This window comes from Pseudophryne corroboree, chromosome 5, assembly GCF_028390025.1.
Source record: "Pseudophryne corroboree isolate aPseCor3 chromosome 5, aPseCor3.hap2, whole genome shotgun sequence".
Taxonomy (NCBI): domain Eukaryota; kingdom Metazoa; phylum Chordata; class Amphibia; order Anura; family Myobatrachidae; genus Pseudophryne; species Pseudophryne corroboree.
Genome location: NC_086448.1, coordinates 622,675,860 through 622,703,836, shown reverse-complemented (window position 1 = coordinate 622,703,836; position 27,977 = coordinate 622,675,860). Strand labels below are relative to the sequence as shown.

The 27,977-nt window shown below is 44.6% G+C and overlaps 1 protein-coding gene across 2 annotated transcripts in view; it reads right to left on the bottom strand.

Moving 5' to 3' along the window:
* METTL4 (methyltransferase 4, N6-adenosine) overlaps window positions 1–27,977 on the bottom strand; it is a 576,485-nt gene that overhangs the window by 60,859 nt on the left and 487,649 nt on the right. For both annotated transcript variants that reach the window (XM_063923557.1, XM_063923556.1), the window contains exons 9-11: window positions 13,558–13,718; window positions 12,498–12,623; window positions 297–416 (exon numbers count right to left, since the gene is read on the bottom strand). In XM_063923557.1, coding sequence (XP_063779627.1) covers window positions 13,654–13,718 — 65 coding nt within the window. In that variant the 3' untranslated portion in view covers window positions 297–416; window positions 12,498–12,623; window positions 13,558–13,653. The remainder of the gene's footprint in view (window positions 1–296; window positions 417–12,497; window positions 12,624–13,557; window positions 13,719–27,977) is intronic.

Sequence of the window (27,977 nt, the reverse complement as noted above, 5' to 3'; positions counted from 1 at the left end):
ATATGCACAATAATTAACTAACAAGTATACACAACATACAACAATTGATGAAAAAAACGAAATAAAGGTTTTGAAATGTCGATCAGTGAACTTGGGTCTCGTGCTGTTATCTTCAAGTCGCCGTGAGTGTGCCTTATGCCATTGATAAATGCTGCATCCCTGACAGGATTCGGCAAGGAGGAAGGCACCAGGTGTAAATTATATTATTATATGTATGTAGCGATACCCCAAGTGCGGCACTCCTGGACAAAATGTGTCACTTTTATCAGACAGTTCAACATACAAAAAACTCTTACCTAAATAAGTGTCTCTCCCACATGGATGCCAATCACTGGAACCGGGATCTCCCACTCGTTCGGCTACACGTCATAAATGATGTAATCACAGCACACACCTCACCTGGGCAGGTCAGAGCCCTAAGGGGTTAAACGAAACATATGGGTCTTAATTGGTTCCAACAATTAAAGGGCTGTACATCGGAATGTATCTGATATTGGCCCTCATTCCGAGTTGATCGCTCGCTGCCGTTTTCCGCAGCGCAGCGATCAAATGAAAAAGCGTTAATTCTGCGCATGCGCTAAGTACTTTCACACAAAACTTTGTAATTTTACCCAAGCTCGAGCGACGTTTTTCAGTCACTCGAGTGTTCGTAGTATGATTGACAGGAAGTGGATGTTTCTTAGCGGCAACTCAGCGTTTTCAGGGAGTGTGCTAAAAAACGCAGGCGTGCCAGGCAAAAATGCAGGAGTGACTGGAGAAACGGGGGAGTGGCTGGCCGAACGCAGGGCGTGTTTGTGACGTCAAACCAGGACCTAAACAGACTGCAGTCACCGCAAGATAGGAGTAGGTCTGGAGCTACTCAGAAACGGCATGAAATTTTTCCTGTGCAGTTCTGCTAACCTTTCGTTCGCACTTCTGCTAAGCTAAGATACACTCCCAGAGGGCGGCGGCCTAGCGTTTGCACTGCTGCTAAAAGCAGCTAGCGAGCGATCAACTCGGAATGAGGGCCATTGTTATTTTTCCTATTATTTAAATTGACCCTTGGGTACTAATAATGGTTTATGTATGTTTTAAACCGTGAGCCAATAATCTAGTCCAATAAGACGAAGGGTTGTTATGTATGTGTACTGACTGGCGACCTATCATGTGTGAATAATAAATATATATCGTGATGTTTTCATATAAGGATTTACATATAAAGATTTCTAAATATTAATCTTATGTATTTATGTTTTACTGTCTTATATATTCTTGTATTTGCAGCGGTAAGAGTTGTTATACAGTATGTATCACTGCAGTAACGTGGGAGTGTAGCAGTGATGCGCTGGCCTGTCCAGGTGAGGTGTGTGCCGTGATTACATCACTTAAAACGTGCTGCAGGACGGGTGGGAGGACCCAGTTCCAGTGATTGGCGTCCATGTGGGAGGAGACACTTACAGTATTTAAGTAAGAGTTTTTTTGTATGTTGTACTGTCTGATGAAAATGCCATTATAATAAAGGTGGCCCTGAACCGTTATTGAATATGCCTGTGTAATCTACACACATATGTTGTGGCCAGGTATATGGATAAGAGCGCCTAAAAATACCTGTATCTAAAGTGCTTTCCATAATCTCAGCAACACAAAAAAATATGATAATATAAACTGTAGAAAGTGCTACAAATAATATACAACAAATTAAAAAAAAAACACCAGGAATATCTCAAAGCTGTTCTATCAGCAAATATATTTTGCACATAGAATGCCATAAAAGATTTAAAAAAATGAATATATTAAAACGCAATAAAGATTTTGGGTAGAAATACAGCATAGTGGGCTTGATTCAGGTCCGGCTGTTGTAGAAGCGCATTCCACAGAGTAGTGATATCCGGTACTTTGTGCATGCACCAGTTGCAACGTCAGTCGCTAACGGCATCAGGCTGTCAGTGATAGACAATCTGATGCCATTTAGGGATGGGGTGGTGACGGCCTCCATTTTTCAAAATGCCCATATCTCCACTGTTGCATGTGGAGGGAAGAGGCCAGGATCTCCGTCCAAGGACAGAGATTTTCTGACAGCTTCTTGGTAGCTCCTGTGGCGGCCGGCTTGCATGATCCCATTGGTCACACAGCTGGCCGATGTCACAGATAATCTAATACTGCACCCTACGATGCAACTAGGATCAACTAGGTTAAAGTGAGCCGGAACGGGGCAGAACTGCGTTCCGTCAGTTTCACTTGGAGACGGAACGCAGATCCTCCTCCTCCGGCTCACCTAACCCGATGTGTGCCGGCGCCGCAGGGAGATGCCGGGTGCCCGCTGAGATTGTGTTCCCTGCGGGCGCCCGGCTCTCTCTCCACAGCGGAAGCTGGCGGCAGGAGCTCACTACTGAACTCCGGCTTCCGGCTCTGTCAGTGCGCGCTATGGGAGAGACGTCATGACGTCTCTCTCATAGTGCTGGGGAGCCGGACGCCAGGAGGATCACAGCGGTTGGACGCAGGAGCGGGGCTTGGTAAGTATGGTGTTTAGTTTTATTTTTTTTAAGTGTGTTAGCGGCACGTCTACTGGGGGCAAGCTACACGGGGGCAAACTACTGGGGGCAAGCTACAGGGGGCTAACCACTGGGGGCAAACTTCAAGGGGTAAACTACTGGGGGCAAACTACAAGGGGTAAACTACTGGGGGCATGCTACAGGGGGCTATCCACTGGGGGCAAACTACAAGGGGTAAACTACTGGGGGGCAAACTACAGGGGCGCATTACTACTGGGGGCAAACTATGGGGCATAACTACAGGGGCTAAACTAATGGGGGCATTACTATTTGGGGGCTAAACTACTGGGGGCATTACTACTTGGGGCAAGCTACTGGGGGCAAACTACAGAGGCACATTACTACTGGGGACATAGCTACAGGGGGCATTACTACTTGGGGCAAACTACTGGGGACTTAACTACAGGGGCTAAACTACTGGGGGCATTACTACTTGGGGCTAAACTACAAGGAGGCAATCTACAGGGGGCATTACTACTGGGGCCTAAACTACAAGGGGGCAAACTACAAGGGGGATAAACTACTGGGGGCATTACTACTGGGGGCAAGCTAAAGGGGTGCATTACTACTGGGGGCATTACTACGGGGGCATTACTACTGGTGGCATTACTACAGGGGGGCTAAACTACAAGGGGGCATAACTACAGGGGCTAAACTACTGGGGGCATTACTACTTGGGGCAAACTACATGGGGCTAAATTACAGGGGCTAAACTACTGGGGGCATAACTGCAGGGGCTAAACTACAGGGGGCATTACCAATGGGGGCTAAACTACATGGGGCAAACTACATGAGGACTAAAATACATGGACTAAACTACTGGGGGCATTACCACTGGGAGGCTAAACTAAAGTGGGGGTAAACTACTGGGGTCATAACTGCAGGGGCATAACCACTGGGGGCTAAACTACAGGGGGCTAAACAACTGGGGTCATTACTACAGTCAACATTACTACTGGGGGCAATACTACACAGGGGCATTACCATTAAGGGCATTACTAATGAGGGCATTGTAAAGGGGGCACTTCATAAGGGGCATCACTCCTGGGGACATAAGGGGCACTACAACTGGTGGCATTGTATAAGGGGCACCACTACTATGGGCTCTATATAAGGGGCACTACCACTGTGGGCAATACGATTACAGTGGACATTGCATACGGAGCACTACTACTGTGGTCATTGTAAAAGGGGTGCTACTGCGGTGGGCATTGTGTATTATGGGGTGCTGCTACTGTGGGCATTATGTGTATTAGGGGTGATACTACTGTGGGCATTATTACTATTGTGTGGCCACGCCCCTTTCTTTTTGAGACCACGTCCATTTTTGGAGGGCGCGCGCAATACCTTTATTGCATGGGCGCCGGGGTGAGGAGGGGCGAGTTCCACCAACTCTCTAGGACCACTTTAAGCACTGTTTATACTCCACTAACAAGGTCAATTACCAGCAGACTGGTTCAATGGTGACATCACTTCCAGTGACATCACTTTCAGTTTTACAAATAAGCTATTAATTAACAACCAGTCCATGTCTACTACATAATGGGGGTCATTCCGAGTTGATCGTAGCCCTGCAAAATTTTGCAGGGCTACGATTATGTCCATAGACATGCGGGGAAACGCCCAGCACAGGGCTATCTCACCCCGCATGTCAGTGCCGACTCCCCCCTGCAGAAGTGCAAAAGCATCGCACAGCGTTGATGCTTTTGCACTTTAGGAGTAGCTCCCGGCCAGCGCAGCTTTAGCTTGCTGGCCGGGAGCTACTCGTCGCTCCCCGGCCCGCAGCGGCTGCGTGTGATGTCACGCAGCCACTGCGGCCCACCCACCACACGGTCCGGCCAGGTCTGCGTTGGCCGGACCGCGCCCACAAAACGGCGGCCAAACGCCGCAGTTCCGCTTCCTCCCCACCCAGCGACCGCCTGTGCCTGTCAATCAGGCAGAGGCAATCAATAAACTGCAGCGTGCGATCGGGTCAGAATGACCCCTAATAATATAAGCACTATGCAAATACCAATAAACTTTAAAAATGAACATACATGGTGTGGCTATTAAATAAAAAGACTGTACCTCTAAAAAAATAAACCTGCATGACTTAAAAAGGACTGGGGGAACATTGACCTTGAACTATCCCAAATCGGTTTTGCAAGTTTTACCCCTCTCGCACAGACAGTTTGCTGTCACACAGCGTTCAATGAAGTTGTGTTTACGGTGTGTCGTAAAATGCTTAGTTCAAAAGTAGAACAAAACTCCCACCAAATTTTTGCGTATGCTAACCAAGGCTTGCAGGGCAGATTGTGTGTCAAGTACATGTGTGTTTAAATGGCACAAAAGATTAATGATGGTCGTGAGGATGTTGAAGATGATGCATATCCCGGAAGGCCTCACACATCAACAACAAATGAAAATGAGGAAAAACATTTTTTTTTTTAAATTATTTGAAATTGGCCAATGGCTTACCAGCCGAGTAATAGGATAAATGATAAACATCAACAAAGAACTGTTAGACAAGTTTTGCATTAAGATCTTAACATGAAAAAGTGTGTGGCTCCAAGGCTTCTCACTGCAGATCAGAAAGAAAATTGAAATCAAAATTGAGCAGATATTTTGGAACAAATTCAACATTTGTTACCTGTGATAAAACATGGATCTTCCAGTACGATACTGAGAAAAAACACCAGTTCATGCACTGGAAACCACCATCATCACCAAGACTGAAGAAAGCACATCAAAACAAATCCAAACTCAAAGCCATGTTAACTGTTTCTTTTGATATCAAGGGTGTTCTTTTGGCAGACTGAGTAGCAGAAGGCGCAACAGTGAATCAACATTACTACAAAAATGTTATACAGGTTGAGTATCCCATATCCAAATATTCCAAAATACAGAATATTCCAAAATACAGAATTTTTTGAGAGAGAGTGAGATAGTGAAAACTTTATTTTGTGATGGCTTAATGTACACAAACTTTGTTTAATACAAAAAAGTTATTAAAAATATTGCATTAAAGGACCTTTAGGCTGTGTGTATAAGGTGTATATGAAACATAAATGAATTGTGTGAATGTACACACACTTTATTTAATGCACAGAGTTATTAAAAATATTGGCTAAAATTACCTTCAGGCTGTGTGTATAAGGTGTATATGAAACATAAATGCATTCTGTGCTCGACTTAAGTCCCATCGCCATGATATCTCATTATGGTTTGCAATTATTCCAAAACACGGAAAAATCCGATATCCAAAATACTTCTGGTCCCAAGCATTTTGGATAAGGGATACTCAACCTGTAGAAACTTTGCGGGAAAGAATCAGAAGAAAGAGGCCAGAGCTGTGGAAAAGTGGTTTGCCTGAGAAATAGATTGCAGTGCTAGGATACTCTCCATACTGACCAGACTTAGCACCATGCGACTTCTTTCTTTTACCTAAAGTCAAATCTACATTCAAGGGGAACCCATTTTGCATCTGCTACAGAAGTAAAGAAGAAAACGACTGAGCTGTTGAGACAGCTGACAGATACAGAGATACAGCATGGCTTTGACCAATGGAAATTAAGAATGCAGCGGTGTCTAAATGAAGAAGGGGAGTACATAGAAGAGAAACGGAGTTAAAATGTACTTAATATAATTAAACCTAAATGATAGCATCAGTCTCGTTATTTAATAACCACACCTCATATATCTATATGAAGTAAAAAAAAATTTGCAAATATTACATGAGCCTCAGAGTTTTACCTGATGGGAAGCAGATGTTTTATTCACTGATTTTATCACTGAATTACATATATAACTATGTAGTGCAGTGCGATTGCATCTTTCTTTTATAAATATTAGGAGGCTCCACTATAGATACATCCATTTGATGAAGTCTGAGTAACCAGATGAAATGCGTTGGGTGTTTTTTTTTTTTTATGCCTGCTATGGACCGCCTTTATTTTAAATAAGACAAGCATACAGTTTTTACACCAGTTACTGTGCTGTATTTCTAGCCAAGAGCTTCCTTTCATTTTTATGTATTATATTTTAAGTTTTATGGAATTCTTAATACAATAAATATTTGAGATACTGTTTGTAGAACTTTATAGTATATAGTATTTTTCATGCTAAGATTACAAAACAAAGTTTAGATACATGTATTAAGAACTACTAGGTGCTCATATTCATACATCTGGCCACAATTACTTTTATAGGTGGATCACCAGAACTAATTTATTTTGGATTGAGCTGACACCCTGATATAGAGGTTAGTGCTATTATTCCCTGTATTCGGATTGAAGGTGAATGAACACTTGTCCACTTTGGGGGATACATACGTTTACAACTGGTGCTATGATGATCTGGTGCATTATTAATAATAGGATTTTAATACCTACCGGTAAATCCTTTTCTCCTAGTCCGTAGAGGATGCTGGGGACTCCAAAAGGACCATGGGGTATAGACGGGATCCGCAGGAGACATGGGCACACTAAAAGACTTTAACTGGGTGTGAACTGGCTCCTCCCTCTATGCCCCTCCTCCAGACCTCAGTTATATGAACTGTGCCCAGGGGAGACAGACATTTCGAGGAAAGGATTTTGTTAAACTAATGGTGAGATACATACCAACTCACACCACAAACACACCGTACAACTGGATTAGCAGGAATACCAGATAACAGTATGAACTAACAACAGCAACAAGCTGAATATAACTGATACACAACCTTTGTGTAACCGAAAACAAGTATCAATACAACCGCAAGTAACAGTCCGCACTGAGATGGGCGCCCAGCATCCTCTACAGACTAGGAGAAAAGGATTTACCGGTAGGTATTAAAATCCTATTTTCTCTTACGTCCTAGAGGATGCTGGGGACTCCAAAAGGACCATGCCAAAGCTCCAGACCGGGCGGGAGAGTGCGGACGACTCTGCAGCACCGATTGAGCAAACATAAGGTCCTCACCAGCCAGGGTATCAAACTTGAAGTGCCGAGACCCCTCGGGCAGCCGCCCAAGATGAGCCCACCATCCTGGTAGAATGGGCCTTCACGGACTTCGGCAACGGCAATCCAGCCGTAGAATGAGCGTGCTGAATCATATTACAAATCCAGCGTGCAATAGTCTGCTTGGAAGCAGGATTTCCAATCTTGTTGGAAGCATACAGGACAAACAGAGCCTCCGTTTTCCTAACAAGAGCCGTTCTAGCGACATAAATTTTCAAACCTCTCACGACATCAAGAGATCTTGGCACCGTCACGGCATCCGTAGCCACAGGCATCACAATAGGTTGATTAATGTGAAACGAAGACACCACCTTCGGCAGAAATTGTTGATGAGTCCTTAATTCCGCTCTATCCACATGAAAAATCAAATATGGGCTCTTGTGAGACAAAGCCACCAATTCTGACACTCGTCTGGCAGACGCCAAAGCCAAAAGCATGACCACCTTCCAAGTGAGAAATTTGAACTCAACCTTTCGCAAAGGTTCAAACCAGTGAGACATAGGAAACTGTAACACCACTTCAAGATCCCACGGTGCCACGGGTGGCACAAATGGAGGATGGATATGCAGCACTCCCTTCACGAAAGTCTGAACCTCAGGAAGGGCGGCCAATTCTTTTTGAAAGAAAATAGATAAAGCCGATATCTGCACCTTGATGGAACCCAATTTCAGGCCTGCATCCACGCCTGCCTGCAACAAATGGAGGAAACGACCCAAGTGAAAGTCCTCCGCAGGAGCTGTTTTGGTTTCACACCACGACACATATTTTCTCCAAATACGGTGATAATGTTTCGCCGTGACCTCCTTTCTAGCCTTAAGGAGAGTGGGGATGACTTCCCCGGGAATAACCTTTACGAGCTAGGATTTGGCGTTCAACCTCCATGCCGTCAAACGTAGCCGCGGTAAGTCCGGAAACAGGCATGGCCCCTACAGTAACAGGTCCTCTCTTAGAGGAAGCGGCCAAAGATCTTCTATGAGCAATTCCAGAAGATCCGGATACCAGGCCCTCCGTGGCCCAATCTGGAACGACGAGTATTGCTTGAACCCTTGTTCGTCTTATGATCCTCAGCACTTTTGGAATGAGAGGAAGTGGAGGGAACACATATACCGACTGAAACACCCACGGAGTTACCAGGGCGTCCACTGCACTGGCTTGGGGGTCTCTTGACCTGGAACAATACCTCGGAAGCTTCTTGTTGAGGCGAGATGCCATCATGTCTATTTGAGGGATTCCCCAACACCTTGTTACTTCTGCAAACACTTCTGGATGAAGGGCCCACTCTCCTGGATGGAGATCGTGTCTGCTGAGAAAGTCTGCTTCCCAGACGTCCACGCCCAGAAGGAAAACTGCTGACAGAGCGCTCACGTGCTGTTCCGCCCAGCGGAGAACTCTTGTGGCCTCCGCCATTGCCGCTCTGCTCTTTGTTCTGCCCTGGCGGTTTACGTACGCCACTGCTGTTATGTTGTCCGACTGGATCAGGACAGGTAGACCTTGAAGAAGGTTCTTCGCTTGCAGAAGGCCGTTGTAAATGGCTCTTAACTCCAGAACATTTATATGGAGACAAGATTCCTGGCTTGACCATTTTCCCTGGAAACTTCTTCCTTGTGTGACTGCACCCCAGCCTCGGAGACTTACATCCGTGGTCAGCAGGACCCAATCCTGGATCGCATCCCTCTAGAAGGTGAGAACTTTGCAGCCACCACAGGAGAGAAATTCTGGTACTGGAAGATAGACTTATTTTCCGGTGCATGTGCAGGTGAGACGGCTACTGCGGGCAGCGGCTAAAAGCAGGACGAAACTACTGTCCACACGCTATCCCGAACATACAGCTACCTGCATCAGCGGCTACGTGAGGATAGGAGCCACCTAGCTGTACGGGATTTTTCAATTATATCACCAACAACTAGTTATACTACCAGACTGGGACGGGATGCAAGTGGCTCTCAGTCTTATGGTGATTCCCATTTAACTACTGATAAAACCTCACGGAACTTTGTCACAGGTACTTTCCTTAATATTATTTATTGGCCTTCTGGATCAATTTTTATTGTGAGCCAAACGCATCTTAAAGTTGTTACAGGCTGGCCAGCCATTGTGGACATTGCATAACTATCAATTCATCTTAAGAACTGAAATAGTGATATGTGTATTACATCCTGAATTGTTACAATAATATAAGTTCAGGAAGAGTTACAATATATAAGAGCCTGTTACATTTGTATCCGTTATTTCATTAGGTATACATGGCAATAGATGGTCTTGATTTTTATTAATACTAGTGATGAGCGGATTCGGTTTTACTCGGTTCTCAAAATGGCATCTTATTGGCTATCCAAAACACGTGACATCCGTGAGCCAATAAGATGCCGTTTTTAGAACCGAGTAAAACCGAATCCGCTCATCACTAATTAATACACACTATAAATAGTGTTATTTTATACATCTGTGTGGTCACTCTAAAGGACTGTATTTTAGTTGATATTATTCAATATTTGATTATTAAAAAATCTTTTTAAATTTACTCTTCCTTCTGTGCACAGATTGTTTTTTTCTATTTGTTATTATATTCTTCCAGGGGTTGGTAATCTCCCCTTTCTCCAAATTGTGCAGCAATAGGAAGTTCTCCAGGTTTGAAGGTTATGGGCGCCCTCTTTTTCTTTTTCCTGTGACAGAGCCTTGTCCACATTGGGAGACGACTCCCATTTCTCCCTGTCGTCAGAGGGGAAAGGATATGCCATAAAAATTCTCTTGGGAATCTGCCACCTTTTGTCAGGCGACTCCCAAGCCTTTTCACAAAAAGCGTTCAGTTCATGAGAGGGGGGAAACGTCACCTCAGGCTTTTTTCCCTTATACATACAAACCCTCTTATCTGGAACAGGGGGCTCTTCAGAAATATGCAAAACATCTTTAATAGCCACAATCATGTACTGAATACTCTTAACTACTTTTGGATGTAAAGTAGCCTCATTGAAGTCGACACTGGAATCAGAGTCTGTGTCGGTATCTGTATCTGCCATCTGGGTAAATGAACGTTTTTGTGACCCTGAGGGGGTCTGTACCTGAGACAAAGCATCCTCCATGGATTTCTTCCATGTTTGTGTCTGAGAATCAGATTTATCTAGCCTCTTGCATTTAATGTACTCAACATATTCACCCAATCAGCAGTCGGCTGTGCCGACAGAGTCATTCCCAAATCTTTTTCCACGCCCCCAGTAACTTCCTCCGGGGAGGAACACTTAGCCTCAGACATGTCGACACACAGTACCAACACACCCACACTCACACCGTCCAAAGAAAGGGGACAGACCCACAGGGAAGCCTGTAGAGGGAACACAGAGGGAGTATGCCAGCTCACACCCCAGCGCCCATATACTACTAAACAAATACTATATGTTGGTTGCGCTGTAAAATATAAACATATAAAGCACCAAATTGCCTGTGCCCCCCCCCCCCCCCCGTTTTACTCCCTTGTTACTTGTAAGAAGCTTGGAGGTCCGGGCCAGCGTCTCTGCAGCGGCTGTGGAGAGATAAAATGGCGCTGGTGAGCTGTGCGGCTAAGCCCCGCCCCTTCCCGTTGCGCTGTAGTCCCGCTTAAATTTGAATTTATTTATACTGGCGGGGGTATCGTACACGGTGCCCGGGCACCGAATATGCATCTTGCCAGTGAAAAAAGACCCTCAGTAATTGCTGCCCAGGGCGCTCTCCCCCCCCAGCACCCTGCACCCTGTGAGTGCCGTTGGTGTGTGCTGCGCTGTACCTCCGTTACTGAAGTATTCTGCCATCACTGAAGTCTTCTGTTCTTCTAATACTCACCCGGCTTCTTTCTTCTGGCTTCTGTGAGGGGGGTGACGGCGCGGCTCCGGGAACAAGCAGCTAGGCGCACCAAGTGATCGAACCCTCTGGAGCTAATGGTGTCCAGTAGCCTAAGAAGCAGAGCCCTTAACTCAGAAGAAGTAGGTCTGACTTCTCTCCCCTCAGTCCCACGAAGCAGGGAGCCTGTAGCCAGCAGGTCTCCCTGAAAATAAAAAAGCCTACATAAAGTCTTTCCAGAGAAACTCAGTAGAGCTCCCCTAGTGTGTGTCCAGTCACTCCTGGGCACATAATCTAACTGAGGTCTGGAGGAGGGGCATAGAGGGAGGAGCCAGTTCACACCCAGTTAAAGTCTTTTAGTGTGCCCATGTCTCCTGTGGATCCCGTCTAAACCCCATGGTCCTTTTGGAGTCCCCAGCATCCTCTAGGACGCAAGAGAAAAAAATATATATATACAGTATATATATATATATATATATATATATATAGATAGATAGATATATACATACATAGCAAGGCCAGGGGCTGGCTGGTAACTTTCAGCCTGGGGGGCAAACTCAAGCAAGTGGCCCAGTTTTTCACAGGGAATCTGCAGTCAAATGGCCCTGGAACACTTAAATTGCACTGGCCTGGGGGTCAGATGGCACCCTTCCCCCCTGCCCAGCCAGATCCTGAGCAAAGCTCCCTAGTGTGACTGACATGTCCCCCAAAACTCATGCAAAAACGAACCAGGCGGCACTCATCAGATTTAGCGTCTCAAATAAAAAAGTTGTATTAGTACACTGGGCGGCGTATTGGTTAGCATTACTGCTTCACAGCACTGAGGTAATGGGTTCCCATCATGGCCCAAACTGTGTGGAGTTTGTATATTTCCCCCGTACATGCGTGGGTTTCCTCCGGGTACTCCGGTATCCACCCACAATTCAAAAATATACTGATAGGTTAATTGGCGCCAAACAAAAATTAACCCTAGTGTGAATGTGTGTGCATGTACATGTGGTAGGGAATAGATTGTAAGCTCCACTGGGGCAAGGAAAGATGTGAATGGACAAATATTATCTGTAAAGCGCTGCAGAATATGTGTGCGCTATAAAAAAAACTGGTAATAAATAATAAATAAATGAGTACGTTAGTACATTGGTACAGCTATAGTGTTTCCTGTAACTAATTAGAGCCCACTTATAAAATTGTCCATAAAGATATGTAGAAGTAGATGAATGCTTGAAGGTGACTCTTCCATATACTGTAGTAGGTGATAATTTTCAATGATTGGAGTGACGAGGTTCTGTGGAAATGCCCACTAACCTGAAATGAACACCCAAAAAAAGGCCAATGGCCAATTAGTAGAAGATACCCAAGTTTTTATTCTTGATATATACATTTTAAATCAATTAAAATGCTTACACATAACATAATTCAAAACCACTGGAGGAGAGATGACACGTATTCCCGCCTTCATCTTATCAAGGTGTGAGTTCAAAAAGGTATGATCCTCACAGATTGGATGTTGGATAATGCCTGGATATGACCCTACGTGCTTCGTCCTGATAAGGATTTCTTCAGGGGTAGGTATCATATAAAAGGCACATCTAAGTGTGAGACAATAGTGGAGCAAACTTTTGTCAATACAGCTAATTTTTCAAACCAATTTCATCCAGAGCCCTCTGAAATATTTGTTGTGTTGTATTGTAATGGTTCCTGCTAACAGAGATTCCTCCATGAGGTGCTGCTTGCATTAACAGCGCAAGATAAGGGTAATTCTCTCTCTCTCTCTCTCTCTCTCTCTCTCTCTATATATATATATATATATATATATACATACATACATGCATACATACAACCAATATAACACAAGCAGTGGCACTTGGAGCCTTAAATAAATCAAAATATATAAAACAATTCCAATGTTTCGGGGCTGGATCGCCCCTTAGTCAAGGTGAACTAAACACACAACCACGAGATAGGTGACAGACACCACTGGACGCATCTCTGAATATCAAAATTTTGCCAGGGAGGACTTTTAGATCTGGGAGCTTGTGAAGGGTTAGTCCGGACTGCTCTGCACTACTTTGTGACCTGCAGCTCCACCACCATCCTTCCGGTAGGACTCCTTATTATGCTTTTATAAAAAAAATTTCATTCAATTTTGTAAATTCAATTTTATATGTTGGCAACTGAATAGCGCCATTTTTTACCTACCATTGTATTCTGCCTAAACACACAACCAATATGTACATACCTTAAATAGAAGAAAGAAGTAGAAGCCCTTCACACAGTGCACACTGGGGACTGGAGGTCCGTTCACACCACTTCCCCTGGGCCCCCGCTAGTGACGTCATGGTGCCGACAGCAGCGGGTTCCTATAGCAACCACCAAGCTTGCTCTCCGCTCCATTGGCCACTATAAAAAAGAATAAAAAGACAATACTTAATGACACCTCCTGCCATACTTTACTAACAAAGTTGTCAGTCATTATCCAAGGGATGGATACATTAAATCACACAGTATCTGCTGAGTTGCTTTTACTGTATTCCTGTTCATCTTTCCCTAATGTCTATCAGAGTGTTTTTTACATTTAGCGGTATATTCAATTAGTGGAGAATTTTCCAACGGTCAGAAAATCGGCACTAATTCAACCTCAGCATATTCAATAGCGAGTGTTTTTGCCCGTTTTTTTTATCTATTTTCGCCAATGCATTTTCGTTTGTTTTTTTCCCCGAATTGGCATGGGCGAAAACGGACCCAAAAACTGCTGAAAATGGCCGCAATTTTGACAAAACACGTGGATGGGCGGCAAATTCGCCGATCCACGTGGATTTCAATCGTGCAGATTTTTAGACAAGTCAAAAAAAGACACGGGCATTGAATAGGTCGAATGTAAAGGCAACCTAAAAACGGATAGAAAAAACTGTACTTATTGAATATCCCCCTTAGTCTCCAGTAGAGCTAGTTACACATATCATGTACAGCTACCATCCTGAAGTATTTCATATTATATTGGACCTGTTGTAAATGTGAAAATAACTGTATAAAATCTATAAAATGCCCTAATCCCAGTATACATAATTATTAATCTGTATATATAAAGTGTTTACTTGCTGCATAAAAGCAGGCTAAAAAATCTTTATATTAAAAATATTGTGTAATATTAGAAAACCATATAATATATTTAAACCCTAAAATGTACATCTACAGTAAATGTGTTATGTGCAAAAAAGGCTCCAATCTTAATAGAAAAAGGGGATAGTCACACTGTACCTCTATTGAAAAAACTCCTGGTGTCTAGATATAAAGTGCTTGCTATTAAAAACATGCACCTAGCGTGTAAAGTGCAATACATTATTAATTCAAAAGTACAAATAACTATACCGGTATCCTAAAAGTGGCTAATGCAATTATATGCAATGATATACTGTAGATAACTGAGGCTGTACTATCTTGCAAAACCACTCTCACTAGAGGACAATCCGCAATATCTTCTCATTTTGGCCATTGGGGCTGATGGTGTTTAAATTAAAAATCCACCTGGCCTCCTCTTGTAAAAGTCTCCCCACTCTATCATCTCCTATCATATTTTTTGGAACATGATCGATGATTTGATATTTCAAATTACTAATGGAATGTCCCTTTTTGACTAAATGTGTCGCCACCAGTTGGTGTACCACCTTACCTTGTAGGGCCTGGTTTATGGCCGACCTGTGGAGTGCCATTCTTTCTCTCATTGTCCTGATGGATGTACCAATGTAATGAAGGCCACATGAACAAATATACTGTATTATATTAGTGGAGGTACAGGTTAACATATGCCTGATGTTGACGACTCGACCTGAAGATGGATGTTTGAAGGTGGAACCCACTATCATATGATTATATGTTATACATTTGGGTCACTTGTAACATCCAGGAGCTCTTCTTAAAAATGGTATTCTCTCTGAAGTAGATGGAACTTAAAAGTTGGTAATAGCTGTGTGTACAACAAAATCTTTAATACTTTTTACTCTCAAGTAGCACACCAGTGAACGTTTTTTGTTTAAAGACTGGAAGATTCCTGTCCGTCGCTACTATTGGCAAGACCTCCCTAGTTGCCCTTGGAATCACTGGGCTTGATGTATTGTATTTACTTACAAAGGTGATAATTTAACCTTTAGTTTTGGTATCAGTAAGGTGGTTCTAGGCATCTTAAAAACCTCTTCCTTGTGTTTACAGAGAACCTCACGGTTGTAGCCCCTTGCCAAAAATGTTGTCACCACTTTGTCCAATTCTACTTCAAGTCTGGACCTGTCACTTGTGATTTGGTAAAGTATAATCAATTCTTCAGGGCTCTTGGATGGTGGCTACTCACCTTCAGTAAGGTGTTCTTATCCATTTATAAACATAAATGAAACCTGTGATTGGTCCTTAACTATTGCATAGCTTAAAGACAGTTGAGCCAACACCTTAAGTGGTGTATTCACTAATGATGTATGTTAAATTTTCTAGTACTTTACAATAGTATGTTGCAAGACAGAGAAGAGAGGCGTACATGAACAGTGAACAACAATGGATGGCAGCCGCCATCTTGTTCACCATTCTGTACCAACTACTCCATTCCAGTCTTGCTCTCATCCTGGAAATCTGTCCTTGTAATTTAATAAACTTTCTTTACAGGATACAGTTGTGCATGTTGTACATTGTTGCATAATTTGATTAGAATCCATAGCACTGCAATTATAGTAACAAAATGGCAGACAAGCAAAAGTAAGGCATACCCTAACGTGATTATGTCTGCCATGCACCCCTTGACTCATGCAAACCGACTGGCAGGGTTTAACTAGGCAAACCAGGAATCTGGTATTAACCTAGTATAGTTATACTCCTTTGCAAACTGTTTTTCAAATCAATTATTTTATTTATTTACTTGTCTATGATATCTATATAATCTGTACTTAAGGTAACAAGAAGTTTATATTTCTTATTCATTATCTGGACTTCTCACTAATACCCCTTTTACACCGCCAGAATATAAAATGGGTTATTGCACATGAACGTGCATAACCCATGTTGCTGCACGGTGTAAAAGGGTTGAGTTGCAATAATCCGTGTCGAATGACCCGCTATTCCAACTCGGGTAGTTTGCAGGGTTTAACATGTGTTCAATCCGGCAAACTGTGCTGTGTAAACGGTAGCCGGGTCGCATCGACATGGCTCCCGTTTACAGTGTATAGACGGACGGTGCTTGGAGATCATGTGATTTCCAAGCGGCACCCCTGCCGCGTCAGAGGCAGCGTCGCCAACTCGGCAAATTGGTAATGAGGTGGGTAAGTGGGCTGACGCGGGTCGCAGCCGGGTAGCACCCGAGTCAGGCTCTCGACTGCGACCACGATATTTAGTCTAAAAGAGGTATTAGTTAGTGTCCTGACAGGGGATGTAATTTTCTGAATAACTTCTTCTCTCATATTATCATGGTTCAATGTGACTATTTCAGGAATAAATGTTCCTATAAAACATATCCCAATAGACTTGTATTATAACAATTTGTAGGCCTGACTGCCACAAATGTAATAGACCCCGTTTACCAAAGTATACAGGATGTTAGATAATGCATTTTTAATTGCTTCATACAGAAGGTCACAGATCCACATGTTGCCTGTTTCCCAATAGGGTGGGCATGCGGTATGTGTACAGGTACAGGATATTCATACGCTCAACCTCTCTTAAAATGTTTACTTTTTACATTGAGATGTTGATACATTTCATATGTAGGTGCACCCCCTAGTGACTCCCAAAATCTTATCCCATTTTGCAGGTCAGCTTCCTCATCATAGTGTGGTTGTTTAGGGTCTGCTATAGTCTTGTTTATGCACACTACTTTCTCTCTGGCAGTAAAATTATAATTTTTTACCTTTAAACTTGGGGACTTACTCATATCAAAAGGAGTTGGTGTGTAATTACCACAACTATGATATCTAGTCCACGTATAATTCAGAGGCATTGGTACAAACCCTACATTACTCTGTCCCCGGAAAACAGGACTACAAATCCAGCAGTCTGGAAGTCTCCCACCCTTCCAGAGTAGAGAATAGTAGGAGAAAAGAGGGAAGGTGTCTACCCTGAGTGGACGGTCATCCTTACACCAACTTATACACCTCCTCTGGGTTAGGCCCACAATATCTGCAAATACATTTAGCAATTGGTGGTAACTGTTTACATTTGTCATGACTTACAACTAATGACCTGCTACTGATACTCTGGGTCTCTCATTCAAACAACGAACTGCCTCCCCAAGGACCTTATCCCATCCTCTCAAGGTATTACTGGGCATCTTTTTCCTAATTTGGTCATTGAGTATGCCATTCATGCATTATACTAGGCCTGATGCATAAGGGTAGTATGGAATGTTGTATACCCAGTACTCTCCCTTTTCCCTGGCCCAGTCTTTGACTTGCTTGACAGTAGTGAGTGCCATTGTCACTCTGATTTTCTTACGGGGTTCCATAGTGTACTCTTAGGTCTTCCAGCACTTTCAAGGTTGCTACATGGTCTGCATGCACACTGGGTTTGACTACCAACACTCCAAAGTAGGTGTCTACCGCCATGAAGATTTACTTCACCTGGCCGTTGTTGGGGCGTAGAGGCCCCACAAAGTCCATCTGCCATACTTCACCAGGCCTTTCTCTGTACATGGTACCCAGATCTCCTTAGTCTTTTCCTGTAATTCAGTAGCTATGTCTCACTCTTTTCCACAATTTCTCTGCCCATCAGCTGTGGGCATCTCTTTTCTCAATGCCCAGGCAAAGGTTCCATCAGCTCCCTAATGCCCTGATTGTTCATGGGCCCAGGTGCCCAAGTTGTACAACTCTTGGCTTCAGTCATCTTGACACTGTGGAACTTTTCAGTAGTGCCTGCTTGTTCATTGCCTTCTAGGCCTAAATGAGCGTTTACATGGCCTATGAGGACTATCCTTTGATTGCAGATGTCCCAGATCATGTTCTAGTGTGCAATACCTCCCCAGATAGTCTGTCCGTGCATTTGCTAACCATTCTATTTTCAAGTGGGCATCCAGACTGTGAAGGCTTGGAGCACGGCCCAGCTGTCTGTGTAAATTGTCACTAGGCCTTCAGTCTCTTCCGGGACCATCAGGAGTGCTCGAAGTTCTGCAACCTGGCTTGAACCATCTTCTCCTGTTTCATGGATCTGGGTATGTGTTGCTGGTTGGAAAGCTGCAGTGGCCCAACCTGCCTCTCTTGTTCAGGAGGTAGTACTGCATCGGGATTGGGGGTGGGGCAAATCTCACACAACACACTGAGCACAACAGCACATCACAGTTATGAAAGGGAGTCCTGTGAGAATAGCGCCCGGGAAACGTATCACCTATGCTCACCCTGCACAGTGCAGGGTCAGGTGCTGACTGCTGGAGGCATTGGTGGGTGGGACCAAGTCTTCTCCAGGTCCTAGGCAGATCATCATGGTTAACTTGGCACTGGGTAATGTATCAAGCCTTTGAGTGAGATAAAAAGGAGAAGATTCCCATAGCAACTAATCAGGTTCTAACTATCATTTTATAAACTGTGAAAGAAAGATCATCTCTCTTAAAGATTTCATCAATCTCCCCAGAAAAGAGGTACAGAAATCCCAGAATTGTTTTGCCGGTCTCTGGCTGACCCCCCCCCCCTCCCCCCCTTTCACACAGAGAAGCAAATTACCGGGTCAAGAATTTCTACCTGGTAATTTGCGGATCAAAACAGGTATTTTCACTGTGTGAAAGGGTCAACCCGGGTCGAAATTTCCCGGGTGTCCAACCTTGGTAAATTCCTGGGTCAAAGTCCTGGGAATTACAACCCGGGCTGATCCTTTCTCACAGAAAAAAGACCCGTGTTTATCGACACATTACTGGGTAGAACTGTTTCACCCGGTAATTTCATTTTATGTGTGAAAGGGGTATTAATGTTTATTTTAGCACCCTGCACCTGTCACAATCTGTGCAATTCCTCTTTCCTGCCTCTTTCCTGCTCTGCTGCTGAGATACAAACCAGAGTGTGCTAGAAACAACAGAGCAGAGAGCGACACCCCAGGCAGGAAAAAGGAACTAATGTTTCAAAAAGCAAAGAAGAAAATTACTGTTTAGTACTTTTCTTCTTTGCTTTTTGAAACATTTGTAACCTTTATTGTAGTTGGGGGCACCCCCTGATATAATAAAACAATTATCTAATTAATCTATAGGGGAATCATTTCTAACCAATATTCGATATAAGTGTGCAGACACATAACCAGTTTTTCATACAGGAAAGAGGAACTGCATGGGTTGTGACAGGTGCAGGGTGCTAGAATGAACACTACTACTGTATTTAGGTTCATTCTGCTCTCGCTGGATAAAAAACTCAAACCCAATCATATTCTAAAATTTGGAAAACTTATATTATGTAGTACTTTTAAAAAGTAGATTTTAAATACACAGAAAAACATAATTTATAATGAAAATTTCCTTATGCAGAACTGTCTGCAGTTCTAACTAACTGGCGGAATGCCACCAAATGTAGTAAGTATAGTACATATACTATTCCAGGCAAGGGCAGAATTCACTGAAAAAAAAAAAAAGAATTTACTCACCGGTAATTCTATTTCTCGTAGTCCGTAGTGGATGCTGGGAACTCCGTAAGGACCATGGGGGATAGCGGGCTCCGAAGGAGGCTGGGCACTCTAGAAAGATTTATGACTACCTGGTGTGCACTGGCTCCTCCCACTATGACCCTCCTCCAAGCCTCAGTTAGGACACTGTGCCCGGACGAGCAGACATAATAAGGAAGGATTTAGAATCCCGGGTAAGACTCTTACCAGCCACACCAATCACACCGTACAACTCGTGATACTATATCCAGTTTGACAGTATGAAAACAACTGAGCCTCTCAACAGATGGCTCAACAATAACCCTTTAGTTAACAATAACTATTTACAAGTATTGCAGACAATCCGCACTTGGGATGGGCGCCCAGCATCCACTACGGACTACGAGAAATAGAATTACCGGTGAGTAAATTCTTATTTTCTCTGACGTCCTAGTGGATGCTGGGAACTCCGTAAGGACCATGGGGATTATACCAAAGCTCCCAAACGGGCGGGAGAGTGCGGATGACTCTGTAGCACCGAATGAGAGAACTCCAGGTCCTCCTCAGCCAGGGTATCAAATTTGTAGAATTTTGCAAACGTGTTTGCCCCTGACCAAGTAGCTGCTCGGCAAAGTTGTAAAGCCGAGACCCCTCGGGCAGCCGCCCAAGATGAGCCCACCTTCCTTGTGGAATGGGCATTTACAGATTTTGGCTGTGGTATGCCTGCCACAGAATGTGCAAGCTGAATTGTACTACAAATCCAACGAGCAATAGACTGCTTAGAAGCAGGAGCACCCAGCTTGTTGGGTGCATACAGGATAAACAGCGAGTCAGATTTTCTGACTCCAGCCGTCCTGGAAACATATATTTTCAGGGCCCTGACAACGTCTAGCAACTTGGAGTCCTCCAATTCACTAGTAGCCGCCGGCACCACAATAGGCTGGTTCAGGTGAAACGCTGACACCACCTTAGGGAGAAATTGGGGACGAGTCCTCAACTCTGCCCTATCCATATGGAAAATCAGATAAGGGCTTTTACATGATAAAGCCGCCAATTCTGACACTCGCCTGGCTGAAGCCAAGGCTAATAACATGACCACTTTCCACGTGAGATATTTCAGATCCACGGTTTTTAGTGGCTCAAACCAATGTGATTTTAAGAAACTCAACATCACGTTGAGATCCCAAGGTGCCACAGGAGGCACAAACGGGGGCTGAATATGCAGCACTCCTTTTACAAAAGTCTGAACTTCAGGTACTGAAGCTAGTTCTTTTTGAAAGAAAATCGACAGAGCCGAGATCTGTACTTTAATGGAGCCTAGTTTTAGGCCCATATTCACTCCTGCTTGCAGGAAATGCAGAAATCGACCTAGTTGAAATTCCTCTGTTGGGGCCTTATTGGCCTCGCACCATGCAACATATTTTCGCCATATGCGGTGATAATGCGTTGCCGTAACATCTTTCCTGGCCTTAATAAGCGTAGGAATGACTTCTTCCGGAATACCCTTTTCCTTTAGGATCCGATGTTCAACCGCCATGCCGTCAAACGCAGCCACGGTAAGTCTTGGAACAGACAGGGCCCCTGCTGTATCAGGTCCTGTCTGAGCGGTAGAGGCCACGGGTCCTCTGAGAGCATCTCTTGAAGTTCCGGGTACCACGCTCGTCTTGGCCAATCCGGAACCACGAGAATTGTGTTTACTCCTCGCTTTCTTATTATTCTCAATACCTTTGGAATGAGAGGCAGAGGAGGGAACACATAAACCGACTGGTACACCCACGGTGTCACTAGAGCGTCCACAGCTATCGCCTGAGGGTCCCTTGACCTGGCGCAATATCTTTTTAACTTTTTGTTGAGACGGGACGCCATCATGTCCACCTGTGGTTTTTCCCAACGGTTTACCAGCATCTGGAAGACTTCTGGGTGAAGTCCCCACTCTCCCGGGTGGAGGTCGTGTCTGCTGAGGAAGTCTGCTTCCCAGTTGTCCACTCCCGGAATGAACACTGCTGACAGTGCTAGTACATGATTCTCCGCCCATCGGAGAATTCTTGTGGCTTCTGCCATCGCCATCCTGCTTCTTGTGCCGCCCTGTCGATTTACATGGGCGACTGCCGTGATGTTGTCTGACTGGATCAGCACCGGCTGGTGTAGGAGCAGGGCTTTTGCTCGACTTAGGGCATTGTAGATGGCCCTTAGTTCCAGAATATTTATGTGAAGGGAAGTCTCCTGACTCGACCATAGTCCTTGGAAGTTTCTTCCCTGTATGACTGCCCCCCAGCCTCGAAGGCTGGCATCCGTGGTCACCAGGACCCAGTCCTGTATTCCGAACCTGCGGCCCTCTAGAAGATGGGCACTCTGCAGCCACCACAGTAGAGACACCCTGGTTCTTGGAGACAGGGTTATTAAGCGATGCATCTGAAGATGCGATCCGGACCACTGGTCCAACAGGTCCCACTGAAAGATTCTGGCATGGAACCTGCCGAAGGGAATTGCTTCGTAAGAAGCCACCATCTTTCCCAGGACCCGTGTGCAGCGATGCACTGATACCTGTTTTGGTTTCAGGAGGTCTCTGACTAGAGATGACAACTCCCTGGCTTTCTCCTCCGGGAGAAACACTTTCTTCTGGACTGTATCCAGAATCATACCCAGGAACAGTAGCCGTGTCGTCGGAACCAGCTGTGACTTTGGGATATTCAGAATCCAGCCGTGCTGGTGCAGCACCTCCTGAGATAGTGCTACTCCCACCAACAACTGTTCCTTGGACCTCGCCTTTATCAGGAGATCGTCCAAGTACGGGATAATTAAAACTCCCTTTCTTCGAAGGAGTATCATCATTTCCGCCATAACCTTGGTAAATACCCTCGGTGCCGTGGACAGTCCAAACGGCAGCGTCTGGAATTGGTAATGGCAATCCAGTACCACAAATCTGAGGTACTCCTGGTGAGGATGGTAAATGGGGACATGCAAGTAAGCATCCTTGATGCTTGATTACCATGTAATCCCCCTCGTCCAGGCTTACAATAACCGCCCTGAGCGATTCCATCTTGAACTTGAATTTCTTTATGTACGTGTTCAAGGATTTCAAATTTAGAATGGGTCTCACCGAACCGTCCGGTTTCGGTACCACAAATAGTGTGGAATAATAACCCCGGCCTTGTTGAAGTAGGGGTACCTTGATTATCACCTGCTGGGAATACAGCTTGTGAATTGCCGCTAGCACCGCCTCCCTGTCTGAGGGAGCAATCGGCAAGGCAGATTTTAGGAACCGGTGGGGTGGGGACGCCTCGAATTCCAGCTTGTACCCCTGAGATACTATTTGCAGGATCCAGGGATCCACCTGTGAGCGAACCCACTGATCGCTGAAATTTTTGAGGTGACCCCCCACCGTACCTGGCTCCGCCTGTGGAGCCCCACCGTCATGCGGCGGACTTGGAAGAAGAAGCGGGGGAGGACTTTTGCTCCTGGGAACCTGCTGTTTGTTGCAGCCTTTTTCCCCTACCTCTGCCTCTGGACAGAAAGGACCCGCCTTTTCCACGCCTGTTTTTCTGGGTCCGAAAGGACTGAACCTGATAAAACGGCGCCTTCTTAGGCTGTGAGGGGACATGGGGTAAAAATGCTGACTTCCCAGACGTTGCTGTGGAAACTAGGTCCGAGAGACCATCCCCAAATAATTCCTCACCCTTATATGGTAACACTTCCATGTGCTTTTTTGAATCTGCATCTCCTGTCCACTGGCGAGTCCATAAGCCTCTCCTAGCAGAAATGGACAATGCACTTACTTTAGATGCCAGTCGGCAGATTTCCCTTTGTGCATCTCTCATATATAAGACTGAGTCTTTTATATGGTCTATGGTTAACAGGATCGTGTCTCTGTCTAATGTGTCAATATTTTCTGACAGTTTATCTGACCACGCAGCGGCAGCACTGCACATCCAAGCTGACGCAATAGCTGGCCTAAGTATAATGCCTGTGTGTGTATATACAGACTTCAGGATCGCCTCCTGCTTTCTATCAGCAGGTTCCTTGAGGGCGGCCGTATCCGGAGACGGTAGTGCCACCTTTTTAGACAAACGTGTGAGCGCTTTATCCACTCTAGGGGGTGTTTCCCAACGTGACCTATCCTCTGGCGGGAAAGGGAACGCCATTAGTACCTTCTTAGGAATTACCAATTTTTTATCAGGGAAAGCCCACGCTTCTTCACACACTTCATTTAATTCATCTGATGGGGGAAAAACTACGGGTAGTTTTTTCTCTCCAAACATAATACCCTTTTTAGTGGTACCTGTAGTTATATCAGAAATGTGTAACACCTCTTTCATTGCCTCAATCATGCAGTGAATGGCCTTAGTGGGCATCAGGTTAGACTCATCGTCGTCGACACTGGTGTCAGTATCAGTGTCGAGATCTGGGTCTGCTTGAGGTAGCGGGCGTTTTAGAGCCCCTGACGACCCATGCGACGCCTGGGCAGGCACGAGCTGAGAAGTCGGCTGTCCCACATTTGGCATGTCGTCAATTTTCTTATATAAGGAGTCTATACGTGCACTCATTACTTTCCATAAGCCCATCCACTCAGGTGTCTGCCCCGCAGGGGGTGACATCCCTTCTAAAGGCATCTGCTCCGCCTCCACATCATTATCCTCATCAAACATGTCGACAGCCGTACCGACACACCGCACACACACAAGGAATGCTCCGAATGAGGACAGGACCCACAAAAGCCCTTTGGGGGGACAGAGTGAGAGTATGCCAGCACACACCAGAGCGCTATATAATGCAGGGACTAACTGAGTTATGTCCCCTATAGCTGCTTTTTCTATATAATATATATATACTGCGCCTAAATTTAGTGCCCCCCCTCTCTGTTTTTACCCTGTTCTGTAGTGTAGACTGCAGGGGAGAGCCAGGGAGCTTCCTTCCAGCGGATCTGTGAAGGAGAAATGGCGCCAGTGTGCTGCAGGAGATAGCTCAGCCCCTTTTCCGTGGACTATTCTCCCGCTTTTTTCCATATTCTGGCAGGGGTATTTTCCACATATATAGCCTCTGGGACTATATATTGTGGAGTTTTTGCCAGCCAAGGTGTTATTATTGCTTCTCAGGGCGCCCCCCCCCAGCGCCCTGCACCCTCAGTGACCGGAGTATGAAGTGTGTATGAGGAGCAATGGCGCACAGCTGCAGTGCTGTGCGCTACCTTGGTGAAGACTGATGTCTTCTGCCGCCGTTTTTCCGGACCTCTTCTTGCTTCTGGCTCTGTAAGGGGGACGGCGGCGCGGCTCCGGGACCGAACACCAAGGACTGGGCCTGCGGTCGATCCCTCTGAAGCTAATGGTGTCCAGTAGCCTAAGAAGCCCAATCCGGCTGCAAGCAGGCGAGTTCGCTTCTTCTCCCCTTAGTCCCTCGCTGCAGTGAGCCTGTTGCCAGCAGGTCTCACTGAAAATAAAAAACCTAAACTATACTTTCTTTCTAAGGGCTCAGGAGAGCCCCTAGTGTGCATCCAACCTCGGCCGGGCACAAAATCTAACTGAGGCTTGGAGGAGGGTCATAGTGGGAGGAGCCAGTGCACACCAGGTAGTCATAAATCTTTCTAGAGTGCCCAGCCTCCTTCGGAGCCCGCTATCCCCCATGGTCCTTACGGAGTTCCCAGCATCCACTAGGACGTCAGAGAAAATTAGGGGCAGATTTAACAACAAGTGATATTTCTAGTTATCACCTGTTACTAATCTAAAATGGCTTTCCAAACAATTAGCTCCTGTCATGGGTTTGAAAAATAACAGTTAGGAGATGCTTGGTTGGACACCATTTAAGAATAGTAACAAATGATAACTAGAAAACAACTCTTTGTTAAATCTGCCCCTTTGTTCCAAATTTTGCCAATAAGTTAATATATTTCACCGTACAAGGGAAAATGCATGATAAATTAATGAATAATTAAGAGAAACCTAAAATGAAAGTTAAAAATTATGTTTTTCCTCTTTGCAAAAATAAACGTTTTAAAACTAAAAATTGTGTTCATCTTGCACTGAAGTCTTGCGTCTCTGGCTCAACGCCAATTACATCCCTTCTCTACAGTAAAGAGAGTAAGGGACGGCAAGCCAAACTCCAACAAAAGAACTTAAGGACCTAATAAACATATCTACCAATAGTTACAAAGTATTATGAGCAGTGGTGCACGTAGAAATACTTTCTTAGTGGTACTGAGTGCCAAAAATGGGCGTGGTCACGTGTTGTGAGGGGGCATGTCCACATGCTGCTAGTGGGAGTGGCTACATGACACTAGCGGCGTGGCCACACGACAGGCCCTTTTTTTTTTTTTTCATCTGGAGGCAAGGTTAAAAATATATAGTAATGCCTCCAGTAAAATATAAATATATAGTGAAACCTCCAGTATAATAGAAATATATAGTAATGCCCCCAGTTTAATAACAATTTATAGTAATGCCTCCATTATAACAGTAAAATACAGCCACTGTCGCACTCCCAGTAACCTTGACAAAGTGGAAGAAGCCGTCATGCTGCCAAGCACCATGGTCTTGTTGCTTTGTGGCACATTATAATTGTGGTAATGGCAAAGTGTGTGGCAGGTGGTACTGCGTACCTGCTGCCAAATTCTTAAGGGTACTCTGTACCCGAGCGTACCCGCATATTTGCACTGCTGATTATGACTGAATATTAAAGGAACTACTGTAAGTAACCATTCAGTTATTCAGAGCTGGCCCTAACCAAGATTATGTCTTAGGCAAGATTTTGGCTGGTGCCCCCTAGCACCGCCGCTAGTTTTGCCTCTGACCCTGCAACCCTTTCCCAGCACCAACACCCCTCACCCATAGCAGTCCTCATTTTGGTGCTCCTACCCCCTATATTTTAAATAGGAACAGTGCGCACATTCGGTGCACAGCCCAAAAAGTGGCGTGTTCTTGCTGGGAAGGGGCATGGCCACACAATAGTACCCACAATTCAAATTACACCACCCAGTAGTGCAACTTTATTCACATTTTATCATGCGATAGTGTCCCTTATTCACGTTACATCACACAGTAGTATCACTTTACCTTATATATGTTACTCTTCACAGTAGTGCTCCTTATTCACATTACATCACTCTGAATTACTCCTTATTCACATAACATCACACCATATTGCTTTTGTTGACATTAGACCACACAGTAGTGCCCTTTCTATACGTTATACGACACAGTAGAGTACCTTATACAAATAATGGCACACATTAGTAATACCTTTATACCCTTATAATATCACTCAGTAATGCCCCTTACACATACGGCACACATAATTAATGTCCTTATAAACGTAATGTGACTTACACATTATGCCAACCTTTATTAATGCCCTTATACGCATAATGTCCCTTACACATATGCCACACATTATTAATGCCCTTATACAGATATGCCACACATTATTAATGCCCTTATACACATGACGCAGATAATGTACCTTACACATATGCTGCACATTATTAGTGCCCTTACACACATAATGACACACACAGTGCCCCTTAAACATATGCCACACATTATTACTGTGCTTATACACATAATGACACAAATAGTGCCCCTTACACAATTGCCATACATTATTAAAGCATTTATACACATAAAACACATAATGCCCCTTACACATATGCCGAACACTATTGCACAACCAACCCACCCACCCGCACACAGCACTCAAACGGCCACTAACACTGTGACCTCTGCCTCTGCTTGGATACAGATGTGTCTTCATACATCTTGCCTCAATACGCCATGCAGCAGGAGATGGCTGGCGTGAGTCAGCTGGCAGCTCTGCTAATGTCGGGTGCTTTTTAAGCCGAAAATTAGTCTTATTTGCATTGCTATGTGGTTAGTATGCACAAGCAGCTTCTGTTAAATTAAAATAATATGCAGCTTGCCTATATTCTGTGTGTGACTGCGGCTGTATCTGCATATGAAATGCTACATTACAGTGATTTCCAGGAATGCACTGTAATATAGCATTTTGTATGCCGCGTACCATTTTAATCAGCTGCCTATGTCTAGGGCCAGAGTTATTGTCATCACATACTGTACTGTACATTCATCC